Source organism: Lepidochelys kempii, chromosome 5 (genome assembly GCF_965140285.1).
Source record: "Lepidochelys kempii isolate rLepKem1 chromosome 5, rLepKem1.hap1, whole genome shotgun sequence".
NCBI lineage: Eukaryota > Metazoa > Chordata > Testudines > Cheloniidae > Lepidochelys > Lepidochelys kempii.
In genome coordinates, this window is record NC_136384.1 from 78,652,556 (window position 1) to 78,678,201 (window position 25,646).

A 25,646-nucleotide genomic window follows, 5' to 3' on the forward strand; every position below is an offset into this window, starting at 1 on the left:
GAAGGCTGACATTCAATAAATTTTGAAGTGCAGTGTGGCCTCGTCTGTCCCTCCTCCCTCACCCGACCCAGTGCTTCCCTCCTCCACCTCTCCCGGGCTCCCTTGGCAGTTATCCCCCTATTGGTGTGATGAATTAATAAAGAATGCATGATTTTGAAACAACAATGACTTTATTGCCTCTGCAAGCGGTGATTGAAGGGGGGAGGGCGGTTGGCTTACAGGGAAGTAGAGTGAACCAAGCGGGCGGGTTTTCATCAAGGAGAAACAAACCGAACTGTTATACCGTAGCCTGGCCAATCATGAAACTGGTTTTCAAAGCTTCTCTGATGCGCAGCGTGCCCTGCTGTGCTCTTCTAATCGCCCTGGTGTCTGGCTGTGCGTAATCAGCGGCCAGGCAATTTGCCTCAACCTCCCACCCCACCATAAACGTCTCCCCCTTACTCTCACAAATATTGTGGAGCACACAGCAAGAAGCAATAACAATGGGAATACTGGTTTCGCTGAGGTCTAACCGAGTCAGTAAACTGCACCAGTGCGCTTTTAAACGTCCAAATGCACATTCTACCACCATTCTGCACTTGCTCAGCCTATAGTTGAACAGCTCCTTACTAAAAAGAAAAGGAGTACTTGTGGCACCTTAGAGACTAACCAATTTATTTGAGCATAAGCTTTCGTGAGCTACAGCTCACTTCATCGGATGCATTCAGTGGAAAATACAGTGGGGAGATTTATATACACAGAGAACATGAAACAATGGGTGTTATCATACACACTGTAAGGAAAGTGATCACTTAAGATGAGCTAATACCAGCAGGAGAGCCGGGGGGCGGGGGGGAGAGAGAAAACCTTTTGTACTGATAATCAAGGTGGGTCATTTCCAGCAGTTGACAAGAACGTCTGAGGAACAGTGGGGGGGGGGGGAAATAAACATGGGGAAATAGTTTTACTTTGTGTAATGACCCATCCACTCCCAGTCTCTATTCAAGCCTAAGTTAATTGTATCCAGTTTGCAAATTAATTCCAATTCAGCAGTCTCTCATTGGAGTCTGTTTTTGAAGTCTTTTTGTTGTAATATTGTGAATTTTAGGTCTGTAATCAAGTGACCAGAGAGATTGAAGTGTTCTCCGACTGGTTTATGAATAATTCTTGACATCTGATTTGTGTCTATTTATTCTTTTACGTAGAGACTGTCCAGTTTGACCAATGTACATGGCAGAGGGGCATTGCTGGCGCATGATGGCATATATCACATTGGTGGATGTGCAGGTGAACGAGCCTCTGATAGTGTGGCTGATGTTATTAGGCCCTGTGATGGTGTCCCCTGAATAGATATGTGGGCACAGTTGGCAACGGGCTTTGTTGCAAGGATAGGTTCCTGGGTTAGTGGTTCTGTTGTATGGTATGTGGTTGCTGATGAGTATTTGCTTCAGGTTGGGGGGCTGTCTGTAAGCAAGGACTGGCCTGTCTCCCAAGATCTGTGAGAGTGATGGGTCGTCCTTCAGGATAGGTTGTAGATCCTTGATGATGCGTTGGAGCGGTTTTAGTTGGGGGCTGAAGGTGATGACTAGTGGCATTCTGTTATTTTCTTTGTTGGGCTTGTCCTGTAGTAGGTGACTTCTGGGCACCCTTCTGGCTCTGTCAATCTGTTTCTTCACTTCAGCAAGTGGGTATTGTAGTTGTAAGAACACTTGATAGAGATCTTGTAGATGTTTGTCTCTGTCTGAGGGGTTGGAGCAAATGCGGTTGTATCGTAGAGCTTGGCTGTAGACAATGGATCGTGTGGTATGATCTGGGTGAAAGCTGGAGGCATGTAGGTAGGAATAGCGGTCAGTAGGTTTCCGGTATAGGGTGGTGTTTATGTGACCATCGCTTATTAGCACCGTAGTGTCCAGGAAGTGGATCTCTTGTGTGGACTGGTCCAGGCTGAGGTTGACGGTGGGATGGAAATTGTTGAAATCATGGTGGAATTCCTCAAGGGCTTCTTTTCCATGGGTCCAGATGATGAAGATGTCATCAATACAGCGCTAGTAGAGTAGGGGGATTAGGGGATGAGAGCTGAGGAAGCGTTGTTCTAAGTCAGCCATAAAAATGTTGGCATACTGTGGGGCCGTGCGGGTACCCATAGGAGTTCCGCTGATCTGAAGGTATACATTGTCCCCAAATGTGAAACAGTTATGGGTGAGGACAAAGTCACAAAGTTCAGTCACCAGGTTTGCCGTGACATTATCAGGGATACTGTTCCTGATGGCTTGTAGTCCATCTTTGTGTGGAATGTTGGTGTAGAGGGCTTCTACATCCATAGTGGCCAGGATGGTGTTCTCAGGAAGATCACCGATGGATTGTAGTTTCCTCAGGAAGTCAGTGGTGTCTTGAAGATAGCTGGGAGTGCTGGTAGCGTAGGGCCTGAGGAGGGAGTCTACATAGCCAGACAATCCTGCTGTCAGGGTGCCAATGCCTGAGATGATGGGGCGTCCAGGATTTCCAGGTTTATGGATCTTGGGTAGCAGATAGAATACCTTCAGGTCGGGGTTCCAGAGGTGTGTCTGTGCGGATTTGTTCTTGTGCTTTTTCAGGGAGTTTCTTGAGCAAATGGTGTAGTTTCTTTTGGTAACCCTCAGTGGGATCAGAGGGTAATGGCTTGTAGAAAGTGGTGTTGGAGAGCTGCCTAGCAGCCTCTTGTTCATATTCCGACCTAATCATGATGACGACAGCACCTCCTTTGTCAGCCTTATTGATTATGATGTCAGAGTTGTTTCTGAGGCTGTGGATGGCATTGTGTTCTGCACGGCTGAGGTTATGGAGCAAGTGATGCTACTTTTCCACAATTTCAGCCTGTGCACATCGGCGGAAGCATTCTATGTAGAAGTCCAGTCTGTTGTTTCGACCTTCAGGAGGAGTTCACCCAGAATCCTTCTTTTTGTAGTGTTGGTAGGAAGGTCTCTGTGGATTAGTATGTTGTTCAGAGGTGTGTTGGAAATATTCCTTGAGTCAGAGACGTCGAAAATAGGATTCTAGGTCACCATAGAACTGTATCATGTTCATGGGGGTGGAGGGGCAGAAGGAGAGGTCCCGAGATAGGACAGATTCTTCTGCTGGGCTAAGATTACTACTGTCCTGGGTGCCTCTGTATGGCTTCATCAGCCATGGTTTTAAGGGGTAGGTTGGGTCCCCAAGGATAACTATAGGCATTTCAACATCCCCAACAGTTATTTTCTGGTCTGGGAAGTAAGTCCCTTCCCACAGCTGTTCAAACAGACCAGAGTTCCTGAAGATGTGAGTGTCATGTACCTTTCCCGGCCATCCCATGTTGATGTTGGTGAAATGTCCCTTGTGATCCACCAGTGCTTGCAGCACCATTGAAAAGTACCCCTTACGATTTATGTACTGGCTGCCAAGGTGGTCCAGTCCCATGATAGGGATATTGCGTTCCATCTATTCCCACCACAGTTAGGGAATCCCATTGCAGCAAAGCCATCCACTATAACCTGTACATTTCCCAGAGTCACTACCCTTGATAGCAGCAGCTCAGAGATTGCGTTGATTCCCGACTGACTGGTAGTTGGCGTTGCAAGCTATCACCACTTGCTTGTGAACTGTGAGGTGATGCTCTCATCTTGGTATTCTTGTGCTTCAGGGCAGGGGAAAGCAAGTCACAAAGTTCCATGAAGGTGCCCTTATGCATGCGAAAGTTTTGCAGCCACTGGGAATCATCCCAGACCTGCAACACTATGTGGTCCCACCAGTCTGTGCTTGTTTCCCAGGCCCAGAATCAGCATTCCAAAGCATGAGCCTGCCCCATTGCCACCAGGATGGCCAAATTGCCAGGGCCCGTACTTTGAGAGAAGTCTGTGTCCATGTCCTCATCACTCTCATCACCGCGCTGCCGTCGCCTCCTCGCCTGCTTTTGCAGGTTCTGGTTCTGCACATACTGAAGGATAATGCCCGAGGTGTTTACAATGCTCATAACTGCTGTGGTGATCTGAGCGGGCTCCATGCTTGCTGTGGTATGGCCTCTGCAGGAGAGCAGAGTTGCAGTGGAAGCGGTGGCTGACGACGGTTTGCACAGCGCACATTTCTCGAGGAAGAAAACATGTACCCGGGAGCCCATGACAGACAACATGGAGAAATTCACAATTGAGACAATAGCAGCAGAGTAGAGTTTCAGTGGAAGCGGTGGATGACGACAGTTAGCAGTCCTACTGCACTGGCTGCTGAAAGCAGTATGGTGTCCGCATGGAAAAAAGGCGTGAAACGATTGTCTGCTGTTGCTTTCACAGAGGGAGGGGTGACTGACATGTACCCAAAACTACCCACAACAGTGCTTCTGCCCCATCAGGCATTGGGAGCTTAACCGAGAATCCCAATGGGTGGCGGAAACTGTGGGAACTGTGGGATAGCTACCCACAGTGCACTGCTCCGTAAGTTGATGCTAGCCATGGTAGTGAGGACGCACTCTGCCAACCTAATGCGCTTAGTGTGGACATATGCAATCGACTGTATAAAATCGATTTCTATAATATCGACCTAATTTTGTAGTGTCGACATACTTACAAAGTAGCAGCTTTAAGCTGTTTGTTATCCTGTGTTACAAGCACTAATTGGAGTCCCACATTGATGAGATGGATTCAGGTTTACTATAATCAATGAGCTATTCTTTCAGGATAACTTGCAGAAATTCTTCCAAAACAGTGGAATTCCATCATAATAGTGCGTATGGTAAAAGGAGCACTACCTGTTCCTAAACTGGGCTATTTTTCTGTTTGTTATGACTAGGTCAAATATATTCTACAGGGCCTGTATAGATATCCCCAGAGGCACTGAACTGCTGGTGTGGTACAATGACAGCTACACATCTTTCTTTGGAATCCCTTTACAGTGTATTGCACAGGATGAAAATTGTAAGTATTTTATTTTTAACTATATGTCCACAGTGCATATTTCACAATTAATCTGTTTTGTGCCTTGTATTTCTTAAGAAGTATGAAGTAAACCGTGGATATTTATTTAAGGTAAGCTAGACGATTACAAAGTAAGGCTCTGATTCTGGAAATCCTTAAGATATATGACTTCAGTGGAACATGAAGTATGAGTAAAACGCACATACCTACAGGTGGGCAGGACTCAGATCTAAAGTGCAGGTTCCCCCTATGGCATAGCAACATATGAAATCCCTCCTTACTAGGGATTTATTATCAGTTTATTCTCTGTTTACTTCCCCAACCCTCTTGCTAGTTGCCAGTTCTGTCATAGGATTTACTCTCTTGCCAAAAAGATAACATAATGTGATCTTTCCAGCCACTGTCAATGCTGCTTCATTGTATTACTGTGGGATGTGTTGATGGAGGCCTAGGCTGGCTGTCCATAAAGATGGGGTCCTTGTGGTTAGAGAAAATGATAGTTCCTTTAAATAAAGGCTAATTACAAATACCCTGATATGATGATGGAGCCCCCATCCTATCACAATTATCCCCAATTCCATTCATTCCTCTCCCCTGCCATTTTATTTTACTGCAAATTTTAAAAAAGCATATAATTTATATCACAGACCCAGTCATGCAAGGTGCTGTGTGTACTTTTCTTCAATGGGAATTAAGAGTGCTCAGCACCTCATAGGATTGGTCTGTTTGGGTAGGTGTGTGTGTGTAGGACTACCTTCTTTCAGCTTGCATCAGAGAACTCTTTTCCATTGTGACAGCCATGTGTTCTATGTGGTGGAAGAAGCAAATAATAAATGCTTGAATGACTTTGGCCAAAAATGACCCTGTGGCTGCAAGCGCATAATCAACTATATATTATATTTTTTCAGTCAAATACTTGGATACTTAAACAGCTATACTGAGATGAACTTGGGTCTCTTAGCAACTTAAATACTGAACCAGGCAGCAATAAAACAGCAAGATACTAGGGATTAAACTGTCAAAAATAAACATCCTTTTTCATCTGGAGTTTTCAAATCTGTTATACTTGAGAGGAATTTTAAAGACATTAAGTTACTGGCCATAATGTTTAGCACTAAAAAAATCATCTGCTCCAGTTGGTAATTCAGAAATATTATTTGCATTTCTGTGAGTTGTACTTTACAAAATCATTTTTTTAAATGATACAGTGAACAAAATCCCATCACAGTTAAATCTTTAAATATTGTCACTTACTGCTTCGCTACAAGGGAAACCAAGGAGTTTCATCCACAAGCTAGGGAGACTGACAGAAAGAGAAAAATTCATCTCTGGGCAGAGGGCCAGCACCAGGCTTATGCATAACCTAAGTGCCACTTAAACCCTCAAAATAGCCCTTGTGCTGGTCCTCTGCACAAGGGTGAATTTTACCCACAATGAACTGTGAAATATTACTTAGCTCTGAAACCTCATTATTTGAGTCTCTTGATGAGATTTTATGCTTACAATTTTTTAAAAATTAAATGTCCCTTGTGTGACACAGAAACGTAAAACAGAGTTATGAAAAGAAAAGTTTACATATAACAGACTCTACTGCACATGTTGTTCCATACACCTAAGATGTTTGGATGTGTTTTAAAAACTGTACTGCAGTGCACATCCTACTGGAGGTAACGCTACTCATAAAATAGGGTCTCAGATTGTACAGTGAAAAGCACCATAGAAAGGACTAGACATAGCTAAATTAAATAACATGGATTACCATGTTTGTTTTGGTTGAGGAAACATTTAAAAAATAATTTTGTAAAGGAACTTTGTATTATTTACAGTACTATATCAAAATAGGTTTGTACTGCATTTTTTTATTTCAGTATTTTTAATTTCAGTAACTATTCAGACATTAATCACAATCATTCATTGAACAGATCATTTGAAACTGCTACTGTATCTCAACTAGACATACTTGTATTCAGAAGGTAAATCTGTGTGTGTGTGTGTGTGTGTGTGTGTGTGTGTGTGTGTGTGTGTGTGTGAAAGAGAGAGAGAGAGAGAAAGAAAGAAATCCCCAAATGCTATATTAAAAGAATGTTATGGTTGCAAATTCAAGCACTCCAAAGTTATGAAACACCAGAATTTAAGACATCCATGTGACATTGTGCGTTATGGTACAGTCTTTAAGTACATGATCACATACCATTTTTTCCACAGAATCCCTGCCTCATTCAATGCACAAGATGGACAGTGCTCAAGGAATGAGGCAGATCTCAAATATTTCTTTTATATGTGACTCCCCATGATTCATTTACTGCACAACATCCAAATGCTGCACTAAATGCAAAATTTTATTTTCTCATGTGTTGCATTGTGCTCATCGTCAAAATATGAGAGTGCCTCACAAACCTTAATTAATCTATCTTTTCAACACCTCTGTGAGGTAGGGAAGTATTAGTAATCCCATTATATTGGTGGGGAACTGAGGTACAAAGATATTTAGGCATATATTTTGCAAGGTCTCATGATGAACTAAATCCTACTAGCCTTAATCATGCAAGCAATTACATTGAAGACACTGGATTTGTATTGTACAGGCTTTGTGTGTATGAATGAGGGTGTAATATTACCCTTTAGTGACTGCCCATTGATAGGATAAGGGAACTACTGCTGTGTCTGTTTTCTGCAACACAGAGATTTGATACAGTGTAAGCCCAGCAGAATTTTCTCTCCGAAGTGAATCCTATCATACTTCTAACCATTCTTGTCAATCTTCTCTGGACCTTTACAAACTCTCAAACCTCTCTTCAGATGACTTCCTACATGTCAGAACCAGTTTCTCCAGTCGGATCACATTCTCATTCCAGCCCTTTGTCTATGTGTTATAATAACATTAAATTGTTTGAATCTAGTCAGTTGAAAATAGACTTTGAATATTTTTGATTTTCTCCCCAAATTGTGTTAGTTTTAAGAAATAGTAAAGCAGATCTTATTTACTTTTTTGTTTTCTCCCAGTGAATGTCCCTTCAACTGTAATGGAGGCCATGTCCAGACCAGACACTCTACAGCCATTTAACAAAAGTAGCAAACTGCCCCCTGCCACTCCACAGCGATCCATAGTATTTCCACAGACTCCGTGTAGCAGAAATTTTTCTCTTCTGGATAAGTCTGGGCCCATCGAGTCAGGATTTAACCAGATCAGTGTCAAAAACCAACGAGTTCTTGCAAGCCCAACGTCAACGAGCCAACTAAATTCTGAGTTCAGTGACTGGCACCTTTGGAAATGTGGGCAATGCTTTAAGACTTTCACCCAGCGGATCCTCTTACAGATGCATGTGTGTACACAGAACCCTGACAGGTAAAACACAGGCTTTCTTTATTTCTGTATGGATGGGTAGCCAGACCCTCTGCTTTTTACTTTTATCAGACCGTTATCATTTCCAAAACGAAACCATTATTAGGAGGAGCCTGTACAACATAATACATCTGTGGCTGTGTGAAGTGAGCTGATAATGGCCATTGCTTGACTTCACATTTTGTAAAAACATTTGGTAGCTAAATGTACAGACAAGAGGTAATAGCCAAGAATATAATCTTGTTTTCAGAATGGTTTGGTACATCTGTTAGAGGGAACAAAACAGAAGGAAATTTTATTAATATTATGGATGAAAAAATGAGGTCAAGATAATGAAAAGTCTCTTTGTCTTCCAAAGATAATATAACTTGCTGTTCAGTGGCTGTCATAATCATTTCAGGGTTCACCTATAGTGTGCAATGTGTATGAACTTAATTAAGTACTAAGAGGTAATGAATTGGAATTTTTTGCTTAGTACTATTTTTCTTCAGAGCATGCAAACCCATAAATCGTGGAAAGCTGTCAAAAGGAAATACCTACTCCACTAGTGATGTGGAGGAAAACAGATGCCACTTATTCAATAAACTAATATCCACACAGAAGAAAAATGTTGACTAGATACCTCAGAGTCAAAGTTGGTTTGAAAGTTTGTCAATAGAGAATTTTATGGCCATGAACTGAGGATGAAATTTAGCTGAACAAGTGAATTAAAATTTCAGGTACTCTGACAAGTGGCAGAGTAGATATAATGGAACTATTATTTATGAATCAAAGCTGGTTTATTTGACAATCTTGATCGCTGGCAGCACAATAGACAAAAATCAAATTACTTCAACAAAAAAGACTGCCCACGTTTTGTCTCTCCTTCAGCTGTGAAGAAGGCTTGAGTAAAACAGCTGAATCTCCTGGAAAATCATTCTAAATGCAGCACTCGAATGCAAGTTACATTTGACAAAAATGCAATAGCAGTATATAATGTGTGTGTTTGTGTAATAAGCATATATCCTATGCTGCTGGATAAAAATAGATGAAGTTTAAAGTGTGTGTGGTAGAACTAGGGTCCAGAACTTAATCCCTACTAGAATTTTGAGAGTTGTTAAAATTTTGGATGCAGCAAAACCTTTTCAAGTTTCAGTGCCCTTTAGCTATTTCTAAAGTGCACGCTGGCTCCAGCAGAAACAAAGCATTGTCATGTTAAAAATATATATTTGTATAGAAAAATAGCTTTTATTGCTTTTTTCATACTATAAATTATGTAATTTTCTGATAGCAGCCAACTTTCAACTGCCTCCTGAGTTCCCACAATATGTAACACAACCAAAACTGCCAGAGAAAAATATTTTCCCATAGTTCTCTAAAACATTGTTTGGGATTTTAGCCATATGATTCCCAACTGTATTCATTGTGATTCACATAGCGAAAACCTCTGGCAACGTTTTGAAAATATAGGAGTTAGGAGTATAGGTTCTTGAATTTAGATTCCAGATTTTTCTGTGTTCTCATATCCCTAACTAGAAATCACTATTATTTAAACTTATGTCATGGCCAGGCTTTTCTCCTACTATAAATAGCATTAGTAGAGCATATAGCTAGCAACATAGGAACTGGAAAAGAAGTATCTTTGCTTATTTCTAGGAACACCTCTTATTTCTTAAAGTAATTTCCTGACAACAAGAAATCAAGGTGTAAATGGCCAAGGCTCGTTTGCCTGCTGGCCTTAGATACTGTATGCAACTCTTAGGATTGGAATTTCTCTCCGCTATCTACTGCACCACTCTAGCTGATAAACAGCTACCTGTTTATTGTCAGAAATTTGTAAACACACCAGCCACTGCATCTTTGATGTGAAGGAAATAGCTGTGGCTGCCTCCTCTAGCAAAGGCCTTGAGACTATCTAGTCTGGCGCTGTGTTTGTTTTTCAGGCATCATGATTAACTATACGTGGTCAAAGCAGGAAAAGGATCCTTGAATGTAGCTATGATCCCCACTTCATAGTGGGAAATTTAAGAAATGCAAACTATTTGGGATTTGGGAAATACAAAGAAGGAAATGACTTAAAACTTCCTTTATCACAGAAGAAATCTGAATGAGAGTGGAGGATAAGATAAGAGTGAAAAAGAACAGAAAAAAATGTTTTTCAATCAGCCCCTGCGAACAGAATACTATTCAGCAGGCAGAAGTTTGAATATATAAATACTGGATAATAGTGAACCCAAGATGAGGAGGGTCCCATGTTCTCCCAGAAGTTTCTTTGAATTTGAGATTAATTAAGATTTTAATGAAAGCTTATTTGCCCCTTTCATTTACTTCCCCTTTCCCACTGAGGTCTTTTTTTTTTTTCCTGTTTGTTAAATAATGTCGTTTCTCTGGAGTCACTTGATGGGTGGGGAGGTAAGATCTAAATCCATCCAGATTTGACCCAGGGACCATCCAAGCCTCTGGAGTTTTTCCTTAAACTCTTGCCCACACAGAGGCAATTTGACCCTCTATTCCTTGAACCAGGAGTCAGAAATCCCTTTTCTCTTCTGTTTTTCTGCTGCAGAAATTCCCAACAATCCCATTTGGGGGGCTCCAGAAAGGGGTAAGCGAAAGCCTTCAATCACAGTGAATCATTTTCAGACAAATATTTTCATTTATTTTTTTAAAAATCAGCAATAGTTCTTAGAATGACCAGTTTTTATTTACATCTTTCTTTTTTCTCTCTTTGATTGTCATGTACACTATGTAGTGGTGTTAACAGAGGGAGGATGCCTGCACTTCCCAGGTGTTGCTTGTGGCCCACTTTCATATTCAATGTGTATGTGTGATATTTACTCTTGTTGATTGTCATGTATTTAAGCTGATGATTGGAGGGTAGACACTATCCATGCAAGTGTGTCCTTGGTGGGTGGATTCTGGACGTTAACTGACCCTCGTGCTCTTTGTTTCCTTGAAGTATATTAATGTACACTTTGTTCTGCTGTTACAGTTCAGCAATGAATGTCTGGTTATTTTTTTTAAGATTAAGTTGTCAATTTAATTGATGTTTTTCTCTAAGCACCATGGCTCTACCCCAGTTGGTATTTTTCTTGCAATACATTTTTCTTTGTAGGATGTGTATCTGTTGCCCTAATTAACTAATTACTTAATTTTTAAAAACCTATAGCAACCAAACAGAAAAGAAATCCTGTGAACAATGTCTATTTCTATTTATAGAGTGACTATGGATTATTGTGCAATTAAAGTAAATGTCTTGCTGAATTGAACATTTGTTCTTGCATACTCTTTTCAAAAAGGTTTGCAGGCTTCCAGCACTTATAGTTAAGAGTAGCAAAAGGTGCACAAAATGGTACCACTCCCCTACTGCTTCAGAAGTTTAGAAACACATGAGCTATTTTGTTCTTTACTAAATGATGGCCCTAAAAGTCATAAGAGGGCTTGACTCTGTGATCCTTACTTCTACTGAGTTGTACTTACACATGTTTGTAGTCTTGTTGGCTACAATGGGGCTACTCTGTTTGAATAAGTACTATTTGGTGTGAGTAAGAGTTGCAGGAGTAGGCCCATAGTTAGTAAATATAACAAAACCCGTCAATCTGAGCCCTGTGAGAACTTCAAGATGTAGGCTAGTTCTTAAATGTCACTTTGCAGAGTCATGTCCTCTCCATTCAGTTTGACAGAGACTGAGTACCTGCATGAAACCCTTTATAAATACTCATGGTGAGTAACTTCAAATGTTCCATGTGGTAGGGTCCAAGGCAACTGATTGTTTTAACTAAAGCATCCACAACTGGGCACTCCCTCACTAATCCTGCCCCTTTGCAGGGACTATGCCAACAGCTTCTTCACCTCTCTAAAACAATCATTTTGGGCCATTCAGAATGGCAGCTGGAGCTTATCACTGACACCCTGAGTTGCATTTTCCCCTCTCATTAACCATACAAAACAGCAGATTCCACTCCAATGCCATATCCATTCAGTTATGAAGAGGGTACTGAAACTTTGGCCCAGGTCTGCAGTTCTGCTCCAAAACCACTGACGTGTGTGTGAGAGCAATTCATGGAGTCCTTTCCCTGAAGGCAGAGAGTACCAGCATCACAACATGCCCTGCTTTTATTGACTCAGGTAACGTAAAAACTAAGGTGATGCCTGAATTGGAGTCTTCCATCTTCCCGTAAAGCCTTGGCGCCAAACTGCTTGTTTAGTGGGGAAAGCCATGGTGTCCCGCTCCCTGACATTCTGACATCATGCAATATGTCTTTGTTTCTTCACTAGCAACAAGGACCTACACTTAGCCTTCTGACAGTGAGAAATGTGTCTGCAGCTGTATGTCAGGCTTTCTCCTATTGGCTAGTACTTCTCTAGTTGAGGAAACAATGAATCTGATTCACCATTTGGCTTTGCTGATTTGACAGTATTTCAATGAAAGATTTACAGGTATTCAAAAACTCATTGTTACAAGCAACTCATTCTCAAAAGATTTACACTGGAGTTCTATGAGACCCATGAAGATAGTGAATGAAACTGTGTGAAGAGGCCCATAAAAGACCAGCTCACCATAAAAGAGAAAGTAATTGAGATTTTTTTCAGGACTCTGATCATGCAGCCCATCATTCAAATATTTCCTCCAATTTATGCTGGAGACAGAGTAAAGAAATGGAACACATGTTCATATGAGCTGGATTAGTCCAGGAGTTCTGCCCTTTTGGATTCAGAAGACATATTGCAATACCGAAGGAATGGGCACAAGAGAAATAGATTAATTGGATCAATCTTTTACTAAAAGAAGACTGGAAAAAGTGGTTTCAAACCTATGTATTTTTGTGTTGGGGTTTACTTAAATGAGAAAACAGTAAATAAATGGTCTTATTCTAGTGCAATCTCCCCAAAAAGTTATACAATTGATTGGATAAGCATGCATCTTTTGAGTGAAATTCAGTTAAGTGCATAGGTGGTGTTTGACTTTGTGGTGATCACCCCCAGAAAGTGGACTACAAAAAAAAAAAAAAAGGATTTTTAGCACTGGGAAAAGAAAACAGCAATAATGGTTTCAATAGAATTTATACATTCAAGAGACAGGTTTAAAGTACACTCAAAAACCAAAGTTCTTAACCATTTCTGTGAGCTTGAAAATTTAATTTGAGAATGTTGTAAACCCTTAGATGCCAGAGATTCACCCATACTTAAATTCTTAAAAAAAAATTATACTTTAGATGTCTGAGCCCATAGCTTTTACATTCATGAGTGCACCCAGGGGAGACCCTCACATGAGTAAGGGTCATTGGATTGGTCTCTAAAGGAGAGAGATTGCGGGCCCGTACAAGCTGATGATCTAACATTGTAGAATCTACTTACAGAAGTTTAATGTTATCAAAGATGGGTAACTAAATGGATTTCTAGTACATGAGGCAAATGAGAGCTGGGCAATTTTGTCTGTGGGCAGAATTTGCCTCTTAGGTAGGGAGATATGCTTTCTTTGAGTTTGGATGAGAAGATGAAGCATATAGCCTAATTTTTAAGAAGAGAGGATTAGAAGATAGGACTGCTATGTTCTTTTTGTTGACTCTCAGTGATATCCTATATGTACATTTCTTTGTTTAAGTTAACCTATCTTTAAAATTGGTATAATAATACCTAATTCAGAGATGTATTTGTTAGGCTTAATTAACATTTCTAAAGCACTATGAAAGCCTTTCTGAAGTGCTACAATATGGAGATATAAATTAATTATTGTTATTATTAATTATTATTATTATATTACTTCTAGCACACAGTGATGGGGAGAAAATTCTAGGATAGATTTTTACAGAAAAATTACGTTTCAAAGATTCTTAGGACCATATTTTCATACACAGATGCATATGTTTCACCTATAAAATATGCATATAACAGTTTACGTGCATGTAAATATGTATTCACATGTAGAAGAGGGTATTCTTGGTACTTACCCATTCATGCATAAAAGTAACTGCAGAGAAACTCAAATTTGCTGGAGCATCTGCTTGTATATGACCCCAGACCAACTAAGCTGTTACCCATATGGGTAACTTTAAACACATGGGCAGTTTATTTGAAGTCAATGGCACTAGCACATGCCTAAAGTTATACATTTGTGGAAGAGCTTTGTAAATATCTTATCTACTTCCTTTGCACTGCAAGCAGTTCCCAATATGCAGAACTGTATGAGTTTTTGAATGAGGGGTTGTGGATGGGGTCAGAACCATGTTGCAGCTTCAACTTAGGTGCCTCTTTTTGAAAATTCAGCCTATAAAGTCCACCATTTTGGTTTTCATTTCATGAGCCCTATTCTCTCCATGACCCTGAGAATAAGGGGGCCACCATCTTAATACGGTTTTCGGAGCAGAGCAAAATGATGGCACAGGAGATAACTGCTACATCAAAGACAACCCTGCTCTGAAGGTGTCCATGTACTCACCGAACCGATCATCCCTCACATTCAGTCCCGCTGCACTGCTTTCATTTTTTAAAAACAATGTATTGATTTCTTTCTGCTAAGAAAAAAAACAACCCAAGTACAGTAAAAATGGTTACAAAACAAAATTAGAACTTTTCTGCTTATTTTATACTCTTTTTCTTGGAAAATACCATAAAATATTATAGCAGTATTCAAAAAGTCATACAGTTCTGCATATTAGGAATTGCCTGCAGTTCAAAGAAAGTAGATAAGACATTTACAAATTGTCAGCTCATACATTTATGCATGCATAAATTTGTCTTCTTTTTAAAACAAGCTTTGCTTAATTTATGATTCATGTATCTAGCTCCAAAATACTTTATTGATCCCTTTCTTGATTAATCTGATTGGAGATATGCATCATTTATACAGACTCACACAAGGGGTTAATTTATTTGGTGAAATAACATCTTTTATAGTCAATCCTGCAAGGTTTGGGTGAAAGGCAACAAAATGAGAGACAAGGGACATAAGAATAGACAATCTTCTACAAAGTTCATCATTTTGTGCATCATACAGTGTAAATGCACTGTGGATAATATAAAATGTAAATTGTCATCATGGACAAGAAATCGAGTTTGAATCAATGTGGGGGCTAATGGCAACATTTTATTTGGCTTCTTAATGTTTGCTCATAACTAATTTACTACTGTGAAGTATTTACATACAAAGAATGGTGTGACTTCTCACAATGTGAAATTAATCATATTGACTGTTCTTAAAAAATAAAAGATTAATTGGTGTTATTTAGTGTCTTATTGTTTATTATGGGAGCTGTTAAAAATAGATAACCAGAGGCTAATAAACGTTAATGGTTCCTTTCACTATTAGAAAATCAATTGTTCATGGATATGGCATATCTTAATATATTATTTTTGCTTAAAAATGTTTAATCCTAAAAAGCCTGAATTTACATATCTGTTTGATTGTCCATTAACAATGCATTTGAAGAAGCAATAAAGCTGAAAAACATATTTCTCTTGTCTTCCAGCAATGGCAATAGATATACATTAGTTATCAGTGTTTATTTAAAATATATTATTTCACATGCACTTATATAATTTTTAAAGAGAATAATCATCCAGACCAGGTAATCTTTCCACAACTTTTATATATATCTTTCAAACTTCTTTGAAAGCAGTTAGATAGATTTTCAAATGTAAGTAATTAAAATTGTATAGTATTGAGTTATTGACCAAAACCACACTATTAATCAAGCAAAAAAAATTCTACAATCAGTGCTCAGTACTCTGAAGCACTATAAAATAATAGTATTTGTGATCAGCGATGCAAGCAGACACAATTAAGCAGCTCACTTGACAAATGAGAGGGTACACTTTATTTTGCACTTAATTGAATTGTTGTACATGCTTGGTCACCACTGTCTCCTTCCCTTTAGTTTTGGTTTCTAGCCATTTGAACATACACATTTGTTAAAGAGAGAGCAATTAAGACAGCAAGAGTGGTGCCCTGAATTCCTGCTCTCTATAAAAATCATTAATATCCCTTAAGACATTCTTAATTTTCTTTAAAAAAAAATTTGATAAACGGAACAGAACCCTGCCACTGATTTACTTTAAATGTCCTCACAGATAGAAAGCGTTCCAAATATTGAAGTAGTTTACCAAATTGTTATGACTTAGAGAAACGTGGGGGTGGAGGGAATTAAATCTATTTTGCCGCAACAGAAATTGATTTACTTTGTATATGTTTCTCAGAACACTTTTTGCCACTTTAACAAGTTAGTAATGGTATTGCTACTCAAACTATTGTCCTGTCTCATCCTTCTATCTCTCAGCGTCTTCCTTCTACTTGAGTTTGTATTGATGTTGTTATAATTCTGAACTTGTGGCATCACAGTCAGTTCACTGCAAGAAATTAAGATGTCACAAAAACAGAATTATGATTTCATTTCAGGATCACACAAAAGGAAAATCCAGGCCAGGATGGAAAAACCTATTAATTAAGTGCAAATGTCTTCAATAGCAGCAAGAATACAGAAACGTAATAGAAAAAGCAAAAGTTTGTTATTGTTTTCCAAATTTGTCTCATTGTGAAAGTTCCTCTTTAAAGAGCTTGACTTTTTGGAGTGTGCAAGGGATTAGAAAAATAATATTTTCAAATGGTCATAGAAACAATAGCTATACCAGGTAAAATTTTTAGCTAAGCCTGAATTAATGCTAGAGAGGAATAGGACTTTCTGAGTCTGATAATATAGGGCTCAAATCCCTATGTTAGAGGGAGTTTTCAGTGCATAAGGAATACAGTATTGGCCCCTTAGTTTGAGGAGACTAAAAAAAGTCAGACATATAATCTAACCCAGGTTTTGTGTATACCTGAAGAATACTTTGACTATATTGGGGGCCTTGTAGGATCTCTGGCAGTTTCTATACATGGATTCTGTCCTCTAAATTTGCATAGTGGTTCATGGGGCGGGGGTGGGGGGGGTGAATTGCATGTCTTCTACTATAGATCCAGAGATTCACATCCAGACTCCTCTTTGAAAACTAAGAAATTAATTTGAAAAAATTAGCTTGCACCACCCAAGTTGTTTTCTATTTGCTGAAATAGAAAGTAGTGATCACATGGTGTTTCTATTGTTTTGCAGACCCTATCAGTGTGGCCACTGCTCCCAATCTTTCTCCCAACCTTCGGAACTAAGGAACCATGTAGTCACCCATTCCAGTGACAGACCTTTCAAGTGCGGCTATTGCGGCCGTGCCTTTGCTGGTGCTACAACACTCAACAATCATATCCGGACGCATACGGGGGAAAAACCCTTTAAGTAAGTATCTAAAGCTACCAATGTTGATCAAGAATGAGCAGAGAGGGAATGGCATTGCAGTTGTCCACCCACAATAGCCATGTATAAGAGCCCATGGGAGAGCTTCTTTTGAAAGCCAAAGTCAAGATTCCAGACAGACTCATTAGCAGTGTGACTGAAATCAGAATCAAACCAGGCATGTATGCAGATACCTAGTACATGTATGGTCCAGAGCAAATGTCTGTCATCCAATCAAAACTTGATTGTTTTAATTTAAATAGCAGTTTAACAATTGTGTCTCAATTAGAGAACCTTAGTTGAAAATGTCTGACAAACTGAAGAGGATGGGTCGAGGCTGTGCTGTAACTGGCATAATATGGTTCATCCCTGTTTTGTGAATACACTGAAGTAACTCATATACCAGTTAATTTGTAATTGTTAATCATATACAGAGAAAAATAGACTCAGAACCATTGGACAGGAAAAACACTATGTGTAATCCATGACATGACTCTAGTAAACTCAAAATAAAACTCATAAAAATAATTTGCAAATGCAGTGATCAGAGAAAATCAGCTGTCTGTCAAGGTGGTTTTCAATTTTTAGTTAAACAATACTGTGCTGGAAACTTTGAATATAGTTCAACAAAATCGTTGATACAAACATTCTGAATTCAAACATTCTTTGGGTGTTTGGAAACAAACCTTGTTTCAGATCTTGTGACTGTCACTGTCTCTATAATTGGCCAATCCCAAACCTGAAATCGGAATACACCCAAATTTGGTAGGGTGGGAAATCTAAAGCTGAATTTTTGTGGCTTGGGCCCGTCTTTATTTGCAAGTGCATTCTTAGGACAAGTGGTTACCTGTTGTTGTAACTGTCTCTGCAGTTCTGCAGCTGTAGTGTTTTACATGTAGTCATACCCTGTGTGCAGGTTTCAATGTACATGTACACAGTGAGACCTTTATTATCTACATTTCATGAAGGACTTCTTTAAGAGGTGTAAGTTCAGATAACAGAGGGAATTTAACAAGATCTGCAGGCTTCTGCACTTTTGAGGTAGTACAGAAATCACTTCTCTACCTTAGCTAGCTATTCACTTAAAATAAAACCCAACACTCAGCCAAGCCATAGACGTACGTTTGTTTGTTTCTGTATTTGAGAGGCTGGTGCACAGCTGGTTAATACAGGTTTCTACTTCATGCAGATAAAGGACTCTGCTCTGACCAACTACTTACTTAATCTAGTAGGCTCTTATAGAAGAAAATGTATATTAGTAAAAAGTCTCTCTCTCTCTTAGCTGAATTGAGAGACATGGATTCATATAATTTTCTGCCTGGAACCAATACCTCCCTGGGAAAAAATAACCAAACCATTATTTTCTGTAAATACCCGGTCGTCTGTGGGGATGAGGAAATAAGGAGTTGAAGGGAGAGAGTGTCTTTCCCAGTTCACTACGTGCCCTCACTCAAGATGATTTTTCTTTGCCTGTATTTCATGCCAGGCTAATGTAAGAGAGCTTCTGTCACTGAACCCTTCACAGCAAGATCCCATCAGAGTTGCCCACCCTCCATATATGGCCACAAGAGACGCATGGCCTCCATGCATGTGTGCGCTTGGGAATGGAAGGACAGAATCAGAATTCTGGGCACATCCCATACAGTAGATTTTGGGGACCAGGAATAGAAAATAGGACAGCTTTGTGGGTGTCAAGTCATGGAATCCTGCAGCCTCAACAATGACACCCACAGTGCCAGTATCTTGAGTGAACAGAGTCCATAGGAAGAGAGACAAAAATAGTGCTAGCAATCAGATTGATTTTTATCTAGTTGCTGTGTAAATAGATTTTAGTAATTAATTGAAGAGGTTTCCAGGTCAAAGTGGAAAATAGATTTCTTTTAATGTTAAGGTGTTACTTATGTGTAACCTTGTTGACTCCACTTAATTTTTTTTCTTAACGTCCTGTTTTTGTCATGTTTCCAATAGAGCTGTTATTTTGCCCCATTTACAATCATTAATTTCCCCCCCCTTTGGTCTGGTGATTTTTTTCTTTTCCATAATGTTCTTTGTGACCACAACACAATCTCATTCTTGAAAGAAACTGTTTAGTTAAGTACTATGTAATTAACAGATATTCTGGGGTGTTGTTTTGTTTTTTGTTTCTTTTGTTGCTCATGTTAAGATATACATGTACTTGACACTATGGATCTGCCCTTTCTTAAAGGTGAAATGCAGAGCAGCGAAATATATAAATAAATGTATGTGCATGCACACATATGCACACCCTTTACTGTTTCCTTATGATGGATAAGAACAACATTGTACAATGGTTTTAGGGTTTTTTTAAACCTGCTTAATACAAGAAACATCCGTTCTAATTTCTCTGTTTTTTGCTGAAGGTCTTTACAAGAGCTTTGGAGGACCCTGAATAGTGATGTCACATGGAGCTAAACTGGAGCTCCAACTCTCCCTGTCCCCAGATGTCAGAGGCGGGGATCCATATTCTTATGTGCTGATCCTGCAAGCTTCTCCACAAGTGCAGACCCCCGCACTGATGCGGACCAGCATGCAGGGGGGTGCGCATAAGATTATCCAGAAATCGATTTACCCTCCCCTTCAGTTGTGGGGAGAGACCGAGCTGCAGCTTATGTACCTCACAGAGGTGTTGTGAGGATAAATACAGTAAAAAGATTATCAATTACTTTGAGATCTACTGATGAAAAGGACTATTTAAAAGATAGATACTATTATTGGTTTGTATATCACCACCATTCAGATCCTCCTAAGTTGCTGCCAAATCTTCCAGCAGAAGAAAGAATTGAGGGATTGATTCTAAAGTTAAAACAAAAATAAAAAACAAAAAACAAAAAGGAAAAACCCCAAACACATTCTGAGGCTATTTTTAAATATCAAGGAGTAGTACATGGTTCAAAGACAATTTTTGTGGTTTTGCTTTGCAATGTACTTTATAATATATATATTTACAAAGGGGATTTGAGCATATGCTTACTTAAAAAGTGCAAAACTAAAAAGTCCATTGGTTTAAACTCACCATACCCCTAAAGGACAGGCAATCATGGCAATGTAGACAGAGTTTAACGTGTTCTAGCTGAATAGGCTTTGGAAATATTCTTGCAATTAACAAAACAGATAATTGACATATGTTCAGAAAGTTGCTGTTTTTTTAAATATTTTTTAATTTTAAAGGGCCAGGTAAGCATTTAACTAGCCATTTATACAATATTGGCCTAATATACACAGAATCACAGTGATTATGCACACAGATTAGTCACACAACTTCATGCACTTTTTTGCATGTAGAGTTGTGTGCTCACAATTTTAAAAAAGACAAATATTTTAAAATCCCTTCACAATTTGTTTAAAAAATATTTAAAAATTATTATTAAAGGGGTAGTCTGTGATTGGTTCAGTGTGGGAGAAGGTTCTTTTGCTGCAAGGTCTAGCTGTGTGTGGGATTGTGTGTGAGAGGGAGACTTTTCTATTTGCATTTCCCTATAGATTAAAAAAAAGCTAAGTGAGGTTATGTGTAATCAAAGCTCTGGCTACATTGTCTGGGCAGCAGGTCCAGTTGGAAGGGATTTCTTTTCATCATCAAAAGCTAGGAACTGAGCCTCATCATTGTAATGTTTTATGTATTCTTATCTCACTGAAGTCTCCACTATGGCTCTTAATCTGGAACAAAGCTCTCAACCAAATTAAAAGGTAGGAAAAAGCAGAAAATTATTGAGCAAGCCACTATCCTATGTTCTACTACTACAGCCTGTTCCAGTTCAGTGACATTAGCTAAAGATGAGTTAAAGGAACATGATGCTGCTGCTGTGAAAACCACTAACAGTGACAGGGTTCTGTGAAGCAAACTAGGAGAACAGTGACATGGGTACTATTTGGCCAAACAGTACTTCCTGAAAAACCACCATGATGTCAATGCTGTTTGAGACCCTTAGAAAACCAGCCATGCTATTGAGCAAAGCGAAAGTATGTACACTCCCTTCTTTCTCTCCCCTCCCGCCGCCCTTAATCAAATTAGTAAAAGAAGGATATGTGCTGTGGACAAGGCAAGAGCTTGCTACATCTTGCATATGGTGTCACTGTATGAAAAACAACAAGGATCCAGTTTTCAGTAATGGCCTCTAACTTGGTGGCACAGTTTTAAATCATTCTTGTGTGTGAGCCTGACACGGGGCCTATGGACCACTTAAGTCCCACAAAGGGCTCTCAAAGAGCTTATGTGGAACTTTAGTACATGGCTCTTTTGTTGGCCTTCTGCTCAGGGGTAAATGAAACCCACAATGCATTTTAGAAATAATTATTAGTGGTTGTACAGAACATCTGTCCCCTCTGATTGCACCTTCATAGCAGGTAGTAGGAAGAATAACTACTAATAGTTACAGCCACAATTATGTAATAACAAATCTTCACCTTCAAAAATAAAGATTGCGTTGAGGCTGGTCTGAAAATCTGGCCGAAAATCTCAGAGAGAATCAGGATGGGTTATGATCTACATGTTAGCCTTGTTAGTGATCACTGTTGACCTGAACTATTGTCTCTCTGCAATAACTTTAAGGAACATTTTTGCTTCCACATATACTAGATGCCTACCGCCTTCCCCGCCAATTATCAGTTTACTTAACTAGCGCACAACATTAAACACTTATGGCTCAATATATGCATGTATCTGTCTTTGTTGGTCCATTTGAAGAATACAGCATACTACACCAATTACTTTACAGAGAGTATGTGGGAAAGGACAGCCATTACAGAGAAAACCCACAGCACAATGCTGGAAAATTTATTTCCTTTTCACTGTCCACTTTCTGTTTTTCTTTCCTTCTACTTTATCCTAAGCCTGTGATACTGATGGCTGTGATGGCCCACCTCATCTGTTCATATCTGGATATTTACTTACAGCTTGATCCTCCAGTGTGCTGAGCAACCTAGCCCCAAACCAACAAAACACTTGAATATGTGTTTAATTTTAAGCATTTTAAACTAAGCATATGCATAGTCCCATTCTTTTTAATGGGATTTAAGCATGAGTTTAAGGTTTTTGCTGAATAGGAATGGGATTACATATGCACATAAAGTGCTTTGTTGAATCTGGGCCACACATACAAAATTAACATTTGTAAACAAACTGGTTCACTAAATATTTACATATTGAAGTGATTTCCTTCCTGGTCCACATTTTTAGCAATGGACTTTTAACTTTTCAAATTGCTGTCAAGACAGTTATACCAAAAATTATTTAGGCACCTAAACACGTAGCATGATTTTCAAAAATGATGTGTACCCTCAGCTCCTATTAACTTTACTGGGATTTCTAGTTTATTCAACACCTCTGCAAATCAAGCCACTTTTTTGTGTATCCAAATATTAATTTAGAAGCCTAATTTTACAGACACATGTTTGAAAAATCTTAGCCTACATATATCATATATGCAATATATAGGTAAACACTGCTGTGTAGATCTACATAGGTCTGTATTGGTCTAGAATGTGTATACAACACACATATATCAAATAACAAAATGCAAAGTTGAGGAAATTGCAGAGACTTGTATAGCCTAAACTAATCCTGGCACCAAAACTGATTCCAGTTCCTTCATGATTTTTTATATATAAGAATATAATTTGCAAGTTTGTCAAGTAATGAAAAGTAGTATATTTTGACATACTAATCCTGTAACTAATCAGTTTTCTAATAAACAATCAGCAATACACTAATGTGTCATCAGCACTTCAGGAACTCTGGAGAGAGGATGATCTGCACATAGACGTTAATGAATACACCAAAAATCATTAGGCAATCAATACTTCTGAGTTATTTTCATTGAGCTGATAATGTATCAGACCTAACGCTGACATTTTACATTTGTCAAGATCACAGTGTAGTTTTTAACAGTAGAACAGTCTGCTAAAAATATTCCGAGAAAGACAATCAAAGAAACACAATATACAGACTTTGATGTTCTGTGCTGGTACAATAGCTTAGATGAATGAATAATATCTGTGCTGTGGGTTCCTAAACATTTTTTTTTCTAAAAATGACTAACATGTAGAACATATCACAATTATGAATGTATGTAAATATCTTCTTACTCTTTTTTTGTAAATGGCAAATCCTGTAATAAATCACCTTCAGTAATTTATATGGGTGGTTTTCAACTTTTCCAGACTGCTATACCACTTTCAGGAGTCTGATTTGTCTTGCATAACCCCAAGTTTCACCTCACTTAAAAACTACTTGCTTACAAAATCAGACATAAAAATACAAAAATACAACGCAGCATACTACCACTGAAAAATTGCTTATGTTCTCATTTTTACCATATAATTATAAAATAAATTGATTGGAATATAAATATTGTACTTACATTTCAGTGTACAGTATATAGAGCCATATAAACAAGTTATTGTCTGAATGAAATTTTAGTTTGTACTGACTTCACTATTGCTTTTTATGTAGCCTGCAGTTAAGGTAGGCAAATATCTAGATAAGTTGATGTACCCGCAGTAGACCTCTGCGTAGCCCCAGGGGCATGTGTACCTCTGGTTGAGAACCACTGATTTATAATACTGAAGAGAGAAAGATGGATACAAGGTAACAGCCATTGTTTTCCTCACTTTTTGAAGATTGGAAATTAATTCATTATAGTGATGCTTTTATTGATGAAGATACAACATCACACAGCTCCATTAAATTAATGGTGGCTTTATGAGTGAGAGACTTACAGTGAAAAATCTGCTGTATTCCTAGCTCATTGTACAATTATATCTAGCATTCACAATGCTAATTAAGAGGACACAATATGGGAAGAAGTTAAAATGAGATACACAGTGGATTCTCTTTTACTAGAGGGCCAGATGACTCATTCTGAACTAGAGAAACCCTTTTTCTTTTCCCTCAAACTTCATATCTTAATTCTCTGATTATTTTGCCACAGATTGTAGTTCACTGGAGAGGGGGGAAGGGTAATGAAAAGACTTAAAAGACAATGAAACACACACTGCTGATTGTAAGAATTCTTCTCACCCTCTCCCCACAACTATATCAAATGCTGTGGATGTTTTCAGACAATTGATTAACCAAGCACTAATCCTACCAGATTGTTTAAAGTAAACTCAACTATATAGTAATAGATAAATACAGAGTTTTTCTCTTATTACACTAAGAAATTATTGCTCTACAGCTTCTCTTCTTTCAATAGGTGAATTTCTGATTTTTAAATTAGCAGAAGGTGAAATTCTATTTGTCATCAATTTCTCCTCGGGGGTTACAGAGCAGAAAACTGCAGCCAAGCTGCTGCTTTGATGGCTCACTCCTAAAAATCTCTTTTTGTTCTTTATCTATTTGAACTGACAGTGATCAGAGCTACAGCAGGACAGGCCTCTCTGGAGAAATCACCTTCCCCCTGTCTATTGACAGATTCCTCTGTTCTGAATCAGACAGGCCTTGTCCCATCATAGGCATTAAGGTCTTGGAAGTAGCCACCAATTAAACCTCTTGAGCCGGTAAAATCTGAAGCCACTTTTGAGTGTCTGTTCTGATTAGACAGGATGAGACAAAGCCCATCACTCCTCGCCTCCCCCCAAGAGCAGCTCCCCAGTCTCAATTTTCTCTCTTGCCTTCACCAGGTGCGAGAGGTGTGAGAGGAGCTTCACACAAGCCACCCAGCTGAGTCGACACCAGAGGATGCCCAATGAGTGCAAGCCAATAACAGAAAGCACAGAATCAATTGAAGTGGATTAACTGATTGACTGGTTGGAATTAAACTGCAAGGAAAGTCATGATTAAATGTCACGGACACTTAAGCAAAACCAAAGATTTCCTCTGAGCAACTTTCAATCAGTCCCAGAAAACCAAAAGCAGTAATAAAATAAGTAAGATGTTAAGAGATATTGATCCTGGCATGGAAGTAAGACCAGGAAAGAGATTATTTATTTATGACTAGGGATAAGACTTATTTCAATGGACAAATAACCTGGGACTGCTAACATTTCAAGTCCCACCATGTATTGCTTTATTTCTAAAAGCCTTTATCATTGTTATTTAATACCAAAGCGAGGAATCTCAAGGGTTCTTTTGCCTATAGTTATGACTGCAAATGCACATGGACTTGTTTATTGTTGCACCTTTTTTTGAAGCATGACTCAAAGGACCCAGAA

The 25,646-nt window shown here is 38.8% G+C and overlaps 1 protein-coding gene across 1 annotated transcript in view; it reads left to right on the forward strand.

Moving 5' to 3' along the window:
- Window positions 1-25,273, forward strand: part of PRDM6 (PR/SET domain 6) — a 93,241-nt gene extending 67,968 nt beyond the window's left edge. Inside the window, exons 4-7 of the mRNA XM_073346225.2 lie at window positions 4,774-4,898; window positions 7,902-8,244; window positions 17,304-17,480; window positions 25,116-25,273. Coding sequence (XP_073202326.1) covers window positions 4,774-4,898; window positions 7,902-8,244; window positions 17,304-17,480; window positions 25,116-25,230 — 760 coding nt within the window. The 3' untranslated portion in view covers window positions 25,231-25,273. The remainder of the gene's footprint in view (window positions 1-4,773; window positions 4,899-7,901; window positions 8,245-17,303; window positions 17,481-25,115) is intronic.
- The last annotated feature ends 373 nt before the right edge of the window (window positions 25,274-25,646 follow it).